Source organism: Amblyomma mixtum, chromosome 5 (assembly GCF_055824585.1).
Source record: "Amblyomma mixtum isolate Tamu chromosome 5, ASM5582458v1, whole genome shotgun sequence".
Classification (NCBI taxonomy): domain Eukaryota; kingdom Metazoa; phylum Arthropoda; class Arachnida; order Ixodida; family Ixodidae; genus Amblyomma; species Amblyomma mixtum.
In genome coordinates, this window is record NC_143016.1 from 192,040,785 (window position 1) to 192,053,196 (window position 12,412).

Genomic DNA, 12,412 nt, shown 5'->3' on the forward strand with positions numbered 1-12,412 from the left:
GTCCCAAAGCGATTCAGGTTATGAGGGACGCCGTAGTGGAGGGCTCCAGGTAATTTTGACCACCTGGGGCACTATAACGCGACTGAAACCGCACAGTACACGAACCTCTAGCATTTCTCCTCCATTGAAATGCAACCACCGCAGCCGGGATCGAACCCACGTCTTTCGGGTCAGCAGCTGAGCACCATAACGCTGAGTGTGTCGATATCATTTGCACAAAGTAAAATTTTTTTGCAATAGGATACAACAAACCACAAATGAATCCCACTGGCCCTTTTATGCTAAGTATGCTGATTTGTAATGGCACTCAACGCTTCCATACCATTTTATGAGGCAAAATGAGATTGCCACACAAAACATGCACAAGACTTTGCCGCCTGAGAAAGAGCAGGTATGCAAAACGTCAATTCTTTTTATTTTTCTTTGAACCTTGGCAAGTGTATGTTTTCTTCGAGAAATCAGTATGAATTTTCCTCGCCAGACGGGATTCTGTCGAACCCTAGACTTCATTGTGTTCCACTTGGTACTTGTGGTTTAAAAAGGATGCCTGATGTTTACTGCTACAGCTCGGTATGGCCCTGGTGAGCATGCTGAATTTTAACAGCGCAAGGGCAGCTTTGGCCAAAGAGCGCCTTGGCACAAGGTATTTTTTTCTTTACACAAGGTCGGGTCAAAGACCCATTTTCCAAGCACCTAACCGGGAGAAGCTGAGTGCTAAGTCAGTGAAATGCTGAAAAATTTCACCTCCCATTTACATCCTCACAGAGGCGGGTGAGACTACATTGTTTTTACGAGGTGTTTCCACTCCAGTGAATAACAGAAAATGAACAAAAACGAAACCATTCGGCCCACTGATGAGACGGCCCTTTTCCTGTATCTATCACTGGATGGCACCCCTATACTGTCTGCCATAAAACCCAGTTTATTACCCTTTATGCCAATGGTAGCTTCACCATACGGAGAGCGCAACAGACCCTGAGACGAACGGATGGAAAAACTCCAAAAACTCTATTTTTGTCACAACGCATGTGTGGACGATTCGGTGCTTGTGCTTGGGTTGCGCTTCTGAAATTGATGTGCAGGATGGCAGCGTAGAGGGCAACATGTATCACTCTCCTACCTCCACAGTCTTGACTGCACCCTCACATGATGAAGGGCATTGCTGCATCCTTTCATCTGCACACAATTTTCTGGCCCATCTAGGTTCCAATCTTGGCTGAAATGACTGTAACCAAGTCGGTAGTGTCCTACACACGAGTGCCTTGCAAGCTGGGCCCTTCATTTTTGAGTAAAGCTCGATTTGACTCGATTCTTGTACCCCGATCAGATTTCTCAAAACTGGGGTTAAACCCGATTTCTACCCAAAAATGTGCCTAGTAGTCAATGCATGCTTTCCAGTGCACAAAGTTGAAGACACGGAACAAAAATGAGCGGATATATTGTGCTGATTCCAGAGGGGCACTGCAATGTCCCTGACTGATGCAATAGTATTGCTTCGCAGGTGCTTCTCGGTTGTCGGTGGTCTGGCACAAAGCAAGTCCATCCTTGGCCTTCATGGCTCGTGCACAATCACACAGACACACGGCTGACAGGAGACACTGGGGCCTCTCCTTTCATCCTTTTCTTCCTCCATGAGTGATCCCCAAGCAACATGCACTTATGGTTTCGTTCTTGTGGCAGCTCTGACTGTTTGGCGCAGACATGGCACAAGCCCCACTGGACTGTAGCAGCACAGTTTAGACCGAACGTTGCAGCAGACTCGCCCAGGGTCCTTATTAGTAAAGCAGTAGTGTTTCTACATGCTATGTTTTCACACATAATATTCTTTTTCCCACAATTCTCAAAAGACAAATCAATCAAGTTCTGCTGCATTTGTTGATTGCTCCTTTGTGGCACGCAATGTGCAGCTTTCCCGCTCTAAAGGGTGAAAAAAAACCCACCCAGATGGCAACACCACTCCTGCTGCGCGGTGCTGCAAAATAATTTCTGCCCTTCCGCATACTGCACCCGGAAGAAAGGTGACGTTGCCTCCAGCTCTCACAGTGCAAACCCTGATAGGGTACAACAATGTGGGAAAGACCAAGCATTGGTGGAGAGCTTGTGGTAGCAGCAGTCTCACTGAAACATTGGTTGTCGCAATGCGGTATCACTGCAACTAGCGTGCCTCAAGTGAAATTCTGCAGTCAGCCAGCCCACCTGAGCCAGTGTGAGCAAAAGAAAACATTCGACAAAGGTCTGTCCGGTTGGTCCCAGGGGCTGAGGCACAGTGGCCAAATGCTGTGAGGCATGTGACCACAAGAGTGACTTCGAGGGAACCACTGTGCTGGACACCGAGCCACGCCAGCTCAGCAGGCTCTTACCTGAGTCAAGGCACACTCAGCAGGTGCAGGGGAATGTTAACGCTCCCTCTGAACACTTCCCCCCTCTCACTCCCACAGTCAGAGACCCGATGGACTTAAGAAGGCAAGCTGCAACTCGCCTGCAGTCACACCTGATGAAGGAACATCATGTTTTCTAACTTAAATGCGAGCAGGGGCCACACTGACCGCTTGCTCTGTGTGGCGGCCCGGATCTCGGTGTCCAGGGTGGCCAGCTGCTGCTCCAGGGCCTCCACTTTCTGCTCGGGCGTGGACGAGGGGTGCAGCAGGCGGGAGACCAGGCCCTGCTGGCCGCCACCTCCCTGGCTCTGCGCACAGGCGGTATTTTCCGGTGTACAAGACACACACTTGTATAAGACGCACCCGTCATATATGCAGGTTGTCATTGAACAAGTTGGTATATAAGACGCACCCCAGTTTAACAAGTTAGGCTAGCGAGGCTTAATTAAATACGCTTGTGCGACCATCGCACAATGCACCATACCTGCGAGGAGTTCTTAAAGGGACACTGAGGAGAAAGTGAAGTTGACTTGCATCGACAGAATACCAGCTCCTGATTACAAAAACGCCATTCATACTGACAACAAAGCTCTTGTAACATAGAAAAGAGCAAGAACCAAAATACAGGTATCGCCGCCACAGGCCAAACTCGCAAGTTCAAGCTTCATGACGTCATAGGACAAAACAGTGTTGCTAGAACCAATAGTTCTAGCAACACTAGGACACGAGAAGCCACGAATCACGGAGGCGCAGCAAATGCATGCGCAAATCTCCTTGACGTCGCCAGAAGGCGCCACGTACCCGACAGCTACGCGCGCTCCTGCAGCGCCGGGGCCAATCAGCGCCTGCTCAAAGCGGTATGCGGGCTCCCGGTATTCCGCTAACGGTAACAAGGTACGCGGCATGCTAAAGGTGTCTATTTGCGAGAACTTCGTTGACGACTTCGAGAACGGGATCCATTGTAACGCTGGCAAAACGCCGGTGCAATGTAAACGAAGCGACGGCCGCAATAGCCGATAGATGCCTTCAACGTGCAGCTGGCGGTAGCTTTCTTTTCGGCTGCTGCTGGGCCGCACTGCTGGCTGCCAGAAATCACGGAGTCTGCGTTACGTCATGTGCACGTCATGTTTCACGTCACTTAGTCCTGTGTCGTCATAGGAGAATCCCAAGTTTGAAGCAGAGCGGCGGGAAAAACTTTTTCAACTTCGAATCCAAATTTCTTAGAAATAAATGCATCTTTCGCTGCCGGCCAAGTGGCAACAAAGCCATGAAAGGCCGAACTATCGGATTTTGCTATAAAAAAAAATATTAATAGAGCTCTCCTCAGTGTCCCTTTAAGCAACACTAAGTGATTGAAAAAGGCAACACTCATGCCATAACCCCCACGTTATAGCAAAAAAGAAAAAAAAAAGAAGAAAGAACTCTTCTTACGTCCGTAACAACGCTTTATTTTTACTCAAAACCTTCGAAGTCTTCATCTCCAGATGCGCTATCAAAAAGTTTGTCCATTTCTGAAGGCAACGCCGCTGAAACGTTCTCTTCACACTATGTGCATGGAGCAAAGTTGCAAATGGTGACTAAAAAAAAAACGCCGGCTTGTCTTGGCTTGTCTTGCCAATGGCGAGAAGCACGATTGTCGCCATCTTTTGGCATTTCACATTACTTTTGCTTGGGGCCTCCAAAACAGCCGCATGTTTATGAACCCGGAAGTCGTCATCCCCGCCATTTGATGATAAAGTTCACCTAAAAAAGTTGCGCACGGCGGTTCCCGTATCGAAGTATTAACCGTGTTAGAACCGTGTGATTGGTAGTGATATTTTTTCGGTGAAGAAAGCTTGAACATGAACCTGAGTAATTTCTAAACTCGCAAAAAAAAAAAAAAAACGAAAAATTTGCATATAAGATGCACCCTTGTATAGCACCAGCAAGATTTAAAAAAAAAAAGCCGCATCTTATACACTGGAAAATACGGTAGTCAAAATACTGCGGGGCTCTATTTCGCACAAGACAGGCATGGTTTCATTCGGTTTTTGGCATTTAACATCCCAAAGTGACTCATGCTATAAGGTAATGCTATAAGTAAAGGGCTCCAGATAATTTCGACCACCTGGGGTGCACTGACATTGCACAGTTCATGGGCCGCTAGCATTTTGCCTCCATCAAAATGCAACTGCCACAGCTGGGATCGAACCTGTGTCTTTCGGGTCGGCGGCTGGACACCATGAGCTGTGGCACCGGCTCCAGCACGAGAGAAGGCACACCAGAAAAACACTAGAGTAAAACCTCAGTATTTTGACCTCCACTGTGGAAAATTCACCCTGCAGCTGATGTCTTGTCCAACGCTCGTGTAAGTAAGACGCTTTTCAACTCGGACTTCAACCTCTTAGTTCAGACAGGCTCCCGAAGGTACACTGTGCCAAGGTATGACTGGCACTGCCATAGAGCTTCTCGTACATACCTAGAGGGAAAGCTGTTGGCACTTGAAATTTCGTCCACTTGTCTAGTGTTGGGCCAAAAAAATGGATTGTACAGTAACAATACCACTCTTCTCAAGATAAACCTTTAAGAAATGTTGGTGAAAGTTTCCATACCAGTCTTACTCTGAACTTTCATTGAATTCATTGAAGAAGTGAGACACACACAACCGCAGAAACTCGACGATGCAAACATGATTGACACAAATCTCAGGATGACACGGGTTTGTGAAATTCCCCGGCTGGAGTGCACTGTGTGCAATGTGCAGAATTTCGCATGTCCTGAACACTCTTCCTGGCCACTATGGGTGATGCGAAGTGCGAGAAGCGAGTGCACCCTCGAACATTAAGTCCTGCCCATGTATTACTGACTCAGTGCTGGCCAGTCACGCTGTATGCAATGTGAGCAGTGAGAGGCGGTGCGGAGCACACACATCGCAGTTTTAGACGCGCCGTACGCACCTCAAGCAGTGAGCTGTGGTCTCACGGCTATAACGAAATTCCGTCGGCCATAAACAAATCTGCAAATGCATTTCCCATGATTCTGCTTATCGATTTCGCTCATTTTGGATGAATTGAAATTTCAAATCATATGAATTTTTCGCAAGCCCCCTGAGATTTGTATAATCAAGACTATACCGTATTAAAATAATTAGAGGGGTTTAACATCCCAAAGCGACTCAGGCTGTGGGGGATGCCGTAGTGAGGTGCTCCGGAAATTTCGACCACCCGGGGTTCTTTTTAACATGCACTGACAACGCACAGTACACGGGCCTCTAGAATTTCGCCTCCATCGAAATTCAGCCGCAGTGGCTGGGATCGACCCGCGTCTTTCGGGTCAGCAGCCGAGCGCGATAACCACTGAGCCACCATGGTGGCTTAAAAATAAATAAATTTATTCTGTGCACAGAGAAGAGCATCTCGGCACAGCTACTGATCCCAAGGCAGAGTCTGTTTCCTGCCAAACACTAGCCAAATCAAATATGACAACCTGCTCGTCCCAGCATGCCCATGGTCGATGGAGTACTCTCTAAGAAACCTGCTGGTGACGCCATTTAACCTCTGGGTAATTTTGCAAACCTCTATGAGCACAACAAGCAGTGATCCACGTTCAGGCCTGAACCGCACAGTACGCTGTTCCTTGTGCACTTCTGATGTGTGCACAACAGCAGGCGTAACGACGATCAAAAAATCCCTGTCCCTGGACGAAAAAATAGTCTGGCTTTGTAGTTTCATTGCTTGTACATTGCCGCCAGCCTACGACTACAGGCCGAGGATCATCCAGCCAGCTGAGCTCAGTTGCGTATCGTTTAGGATGTTGTTAGACTTGCTGCCGCCAGTCTCTTTGTGTCCTTTTTTTCTCTTTCTTCTGCAGAGGTCGCTGCTATTCATTTGTGAAGCCACTAGTTGGTGGCTCCCTCTCGGTGGTGTTTCACGTATATATACGCCTACGGAATAAAGAGGGGCGCCTTGTTTTGTTCGAGTGTCAGCTGCGTGCCTGTCGTCTCTTCAACGGCTCCCGAGCGTCTCCTCGGGTCGCGGGCCGTTACTCGGCCACACAACATGGTGTCAGAAGTGCCTCCTACCCGAAGCCTCAGTACAGTCGCCGACCGAGACCAAAATCGTTGACGGCAGCGCAATGGATAGCGAGCAGCCTAGCGTCAAATGGTTCGGCCTCAACTTCCAGCCACCTGCACCGTTTGACTTCGCAAATCCAGGATGCTGGCAGACGTGGAGAACCCGCTCGACGCTCCGTCGCTCGCTTCTTACGATGCAGTCATCACTCACTTTGCCGCCCACTTTGTTCACCCCGCGAACGAGTTGTACGAATCATCGCGCTTTCACAAGCGGATTCAGTTGCCCGAAGAAAGCATTGACAGTTACTACGCCGAGCTTTGCCGGCTTGTCAAGCGTTGTAACTACTCCTCAGCTGAAGTGGAAGAGTGCCTAGTGCGTGACCGGTTCGTCGTTGGCCTGCGTGACGGTCGACCCTCGGACACGCTGTGTCGGAACGCAAAATTGACCCTCAAGGATGCATGGACGCAGGTGCGTCAATCTGAAGACGTAGATAAAGAACGAAGACTGTTGCAACTCGGCAGCGAACAGTCCTGTGAGCTTCATCTCGATGCCACGAAAACCAGTAAGTCATCATTCCGTCGCCGCTTCGACGCAAAGTACTGTGCGCCACAACCAAAAGCTGAGCGCCCAGGCGAGCCGTCTCCGTGCGATTTTTGCGGCCGTGCCCCCCATTCGCGTCACGACTGTCCAGCTCGAAGCTCCGTCTGCAACTTCTGCAGGAAAAAAAAGGGCACTTTGCCGAAGTCTGCCGCTCACGGAAGACCAAACAGGCCAAGCTCAGCTGCATTCAACTTCTTGCTGTCGGGACACCCGCCAAGGCAAAATTCGTTGATGTAACAGTTGATAACTATACCGCACCGTTCAAGGTCGACTTGGGAGCGGAGGTGTCCACGGTTCCAAGCGACTTTCCCTCGTTGCCAGCATAACTCGACAAAACCGAAACTTCGCTTACAGGCCCTGGAGGCCAACCACTATGTGTGCTTGGCTCATATTCAGCGCATCTTCAGTGGCAAGGAAAAACTAGCACTCAGCGCCTGTACGTCATCCAGTCCCTCACCATACCTCTTCTAGGCCTGCGGGCATTAGAAGCTCTTGAAGTTGTTAGGTTTCTCGGTGAAATCGAAGCCCCTGCAACAACGCTGCACGCTGAACTCTTCCGTGGACTCGGCACACTAAAGGACGAGTACACCATACGCCTCAGATGCTGTGCCCTTCTCGTTAAGCGTGCCCCGTATGATTGGTTTGGTTTGGTTTATGGGGTTTAACGTCCCAAAGCGACTCAGGCTATGAGAGACGCTGTAGTGGAGGGCTCCGAAAATTTCGACCACCTGGGGTTCTTTAACGTGCACTGACATCGCACAGTACACGGGCCTCCAGAATTTCTCCTCCAAAGAAATTCTAGCCGCCACGGCCGGGATCGAACCCGCGTCTCTTGGGTTAGCAGTCGAGCACCATAACCACTCAGCCACCGCGGCGGTGCCGTAGGATTCCCATACCACTGTGTGGAATCATACGAAGTGAACTGGACAAACTGGAGAAGGCAGGTGTCATACGTCGAGTAGACAAACCAACAGCCTGGTGCTCTGGGCTCGTCATTGTCCGAAAAAGTGATGGGTCCTACCGGCTTTGTGTCGACTTGACTCAGTTGAACAGAGTGGTCCTGAGAGAACGTCATATTCTTCCAACTGTCGAGCAAGTCCTTGGATTCCTGGGTGATGCTAAAGTCTTCTCGAAGCTAGATGCGACTGCAAGCTTCCATCAGGTAAAGCTCTCCCTCGAGTCCCAGGAGCTGACTACCTTCATCACCCCATTTGGCCGATTTTGCTTTTGCCGGCTGCCGTTTGGCACCACCTCTGCTCCAGAGTACTTCCAAAAGCAAATGGCAAGAATTCTGAAAGGTCAAGAAAGGGTGGTGAACATGATTGATGATGTCTTAGTCTTTGGCCACACCCGCCAGGAACATGACTCCAGACTGGACCAAGTGTTGTCCAGACTAAAAAAAGCTGGCATTACACTCAACCAAGAAAAGTGCCGTTTTGGTGTCTCTGAGGTACCCTTCCTTGGGGTCATAGTCTCTGCGGAAGGCATCAGGCCCGATCCAGGCAAGGTCGAGGCGGTCAGAGCTATGGAAGCTCCTAAGGACGTTGCTGGGGTCAGAAGACTGCTCGGAATGGTGAACCACCTGGCCAGATTCTTGCCACACATCTCGGACGCCACAGCACCCATCCGGGCCCTCCTGAACAAGTCTGCTTGTTGGAACCGGCAGCAAGATCAAGAGGCAGCATTCGCTAGAGTTACGGAACTCTTGACATCGGATCGCTGCATGGGCAAGTACTATCCGTCATATGCCACAACAGTTTCCGCAGACGCAAGTTGTTTCTGACTTGGTGCAGTCATATTGCAAACACAGCCTTCAGGAGAGCGTCGTCCAGTGGCTTTTGCTTCAAGGTCAATGACTGAGACTGAGCAGCGGTACAGCCAGACGGAAAAGGAAGCCTTGGCTACAACATGGGCAATCTGGCATTTTGCCGAGCTTGTTCGGGGAATAACATTTGATGTCGAAACCGACCATCTGCCTCTGGTTTCCCTCTTCGGCAAAATGCAGCTGGATGTGTTGCCCCCTCGAATACAGAGGCTGAGACTGAAGACAATGCAATACCAGTTCAAGATGTTACATGTGCCTGGAAAGCTCCTAGCCACGGCAGATACCCTGTCTCGCATCTCTCAGGCATCTCATCTCCTGGGCACTGTCCAACTATTTGCAACGCAAGTAGTGTCTTGCTCATCGGAGGTCCTACCTTTAAACCTAAAAGAAGTACGTCATGCACAAGATTCGGACGGCGAGTGTAAAGCTCTCATCACTTTCTGTCAGCAAGGGTGGCCAAGAAGTCCAAGATGCCTTTAAATCTCACGAAGTATGCCTCAGTGGAAAATGAACTTTCTGTCTGCGGCGGTCTCTTGCTGAAGGGTACCTGTATAGTCATCCCGTCTGCACTTCGGCCAGCAGTACTGAGGCTGCTGCATGAAGGACACCAAGGTATCAACAGGAGCAAGGCTCTAGCTCGTGAGTCACTTTGGTGGCCTGGTATATCGGTAGACATCACCTCTCTAGTCACCAATTGTGAAAAATGTGCTTCCACTTGAGTCAACCGGGCAGAACCTTTGATTCCCACAAGTCCGTCTGGAGGTCCCTGGGAACTGCTTGGCATGGACTTGTTCCACTTTAAGGGTCAAACATTTATCCTTGTGGTTGACTACTACTCGAGGTTCCCAGAGATGGTTGGGTTGAGGAGTACATCAGTCATAGATGTCCTCAAGAGCATCTCTGCAAGGCACGGGATCCCTCAAGAGGTCAGGTCAGACAATGGCCCACCATTTTCGTCACATTTGCAGCGGCATATGGCTTTGTGCATGTGACCAGCAGCCCACACTATGCACAGTCAAACGGCGAGGCTGAGAGAATGATTCGGACCGTGAAGGACCTGCTCCGTAAAGCAGAGGATCCTCACTTGGCCCTACTCAGCTACCGTGATACGCCAGGCATCAGTGGCTTCAGCCCAGCTCAGCTCTTGATGGGACGGCAACTAAGGACCGGACTCCCCAAGAGGGAACAGCAGTTACGCCCGAAGTGGCCATCAAGGGAACGGGTTTCACACAAGGAAGCTGCATACAAGCAGAAGCAGTCCAGTGACTTTAATAGGCGCCACCAAGCTGCAAACCTGCCGCCTCTACAGACAGGCCAATGTGTGTGGTTTCGGCCTGACCAAGTGCAAGCTAGAGTCCAGAGTCCTGCTCAAAGACCCAGATGCTACGTGGTTGAGACAGAGCGAGGCAGCGTCCTGCAGCGTAATTGGCGTCACCTCGTACCCTTTGTCCCGGGAAAGGAAGAGCAGCAGAGCATTCCTCCGCAGTGTCCAGTTGCTGTCCAGGAACCACCGCCTACTTGTGCAACAGAGTCTCGAGTCGCTCGAGGACCATCTCCAGTGGACGGTGACCAAGTTGTACGAACACGTAGTGGTAGGCGTGTTGTTCCTCCGGACCGCCTAAATTTGTGAATTGTTTTCTGGCGGCTTCTTCTCTCCTTGCTCGGTCTTTAAGGGGGGGAGATGTAGAGGTCACTGCTATTTATTTGTGAAGCCACTAGTTGGTGGCTCCGTCTCGGTGGTGTTTCATGTATATATACGCCTACGAAATAATGAGGGGCGTCTTGTTTTGTTCGAGTATTAGCTGCGTGCCTGTCGTCTCTTCAACGGCTCCCGAGCGTCTCCTCGGGTCGCGGGCCGTTACTCAGCCACACAACATCTTCCATGCGCACAGTTCCCCACGCTCACCATCTGCTGATTGCAGTTAGTGTGGTGCAATCTGCCTGTTTCGAGACCATAGCATGAAGCAGTTGTGCTTCCTGCAGTTAAACTGCGATAGAACAAACACTGATATTGTGAATCCCTGGTTGTATTGAACGCGGTTGGCCATAGCATGGGTATTTCAAACCCCCAATGGGTGCCCTCTGGTATGGCAGGCTTCACTGCACTACAGAAGTGTTGGCGCCATGGTGTCCGCCTTTGCCCCTCAAAATGCCGCGCTTGCAGATATGGCCTCTGAAACTTGTCGACAGTGCTGTGGAAGCAGCGGCCCAGACGGTTGCATCCTTGCAATAACCCTCTGCTCATGGCAGCCAACACGCAGGTGGCAAAAATGGGCAATGGCTTTTGTTCTGGCATGTCAGTTTGCAAGCAAGAGTGTTGTAAAGCGGGGAAGCCAACCTAACTGTAATTTAGAGCTTGGTTTTTCGCGGCCTTCAGAGTCACCGCGATCACCTTCTAAATAAAGCCCCTCTATCTTCGGGAAGTAGCACAAACCTTGCATTTTCGCAGCCGTTTCCCCCACCCGGTGCCTTCCACCTTGGAAAGAGTGCGCAGTCGGTTCTTCTGCATTCTCATTGGCTACCAGGCATCAGAAGACTCCTTGACGTAACCACCACATGGCCAGCACATCAAAACTCGTTTTTTTTTTTTTTTACATTTTTGCTGTTGCCATTTGTTTCCTGAGAAGATGCCTTCCTGCCGTGAGTTTCGGCGCTCAAGCAGACCAGAAAAAGAAATTCGCAGTTCTGTGCTCCTCGAGGGAAAAAGCGATGACCTCCGTAAGAAGCAATGACCGCACAATAAAGGCTGGAAGTCTGGCTTATGAGGTTTAACATCCCAGAGCGACTCAGGCTCTGAGGGACGCCATATTAGAAGACTCTGGATAATTCTGACCACCTGGGGTTCCTTAACGAGTACTGACATCGTACAGCACACGGGCCTCTAGCATTTTGCCTCCATTGCAATGCGATTACCGAGGCCCAGATCGAACCTGCACCTTTGGGTCAGCAGCCGAGCCCACTCAGCCACCGTGGCAGCCCAACTGGACAAGATTTGAAACTGCCTGCGCTGCAAAGGGTTTGTCCAACTACTTTACCCAATGGCATGCCCAACTATACAGCCTAAAGTGGTTGTTTTCTACCTCGAAAACAGTACAAGCAAGAGCTTTAATTTCTTTTAAAAGTATCTGCTATTGGAATAGGCAGGCATTTGGTATGTTACAAAGTTTTTTCGAATTTGTCCTTTTTAAATACGAGCATATCTTTGCAAGCATTGTTTATATTTTGTCTTATAACTTTAATTTAAGAAATAAAATTTGATAGTGAGAGACAAAACTGTTTAATGAAACTCACATTACAGATATAAAACAGTTTAACGAAGCTCATATTAATAAAAATTGTTTACTGGCTTCATTTTAATGTACTACTGCATTAAATTTTAAACCTCAGTTTTGAATAAAAAAATTTATAATGAAACCCCACAAAATATGGCCATTTTTCTCAGGGTAAGAACAGATTTAAAGTCTGAATTAAGGTTTTAGCGGATCAGACAAGGACAAGCGCAGTGCTTCCAAAGGAATCTTCACGACGGCACCCGAAAACTTGATCATGCATAAGAA

General features: G+C 49.4%; 1 protein-coding gene and 1 pseudogene across 2 annotated transcripts in view; one reads left to right on the plus strand and one right to left on the minus strand.

Moving 5' to 3' along the window:
* The window catches only part of LOC149345274 (sorting nexin-4-like), a 62,262-nt gene that overhangs the window by 9,911 nt on the left and 39,939 nt on the right, over positions 1 to 12,412 (minus strand). For both annotated transcript variants that reach the window (XM_089546564.1, XM_089546565.1), the window contains exon 9: positions 2,547 to 2,686. In XM_089546564.1, the coding sequence (XP_089402690.1) occupies positions 2,547 to 2,686 (140 nt within the window). The remainder of the gene's footprint in view (positions 1 to 2,546; positions 2,687 to 12,412) is intronic.
* On the plus strand, positions 31 to 9,631 carry LOC149345275 (uncharacterized; annotated as a pseudogene).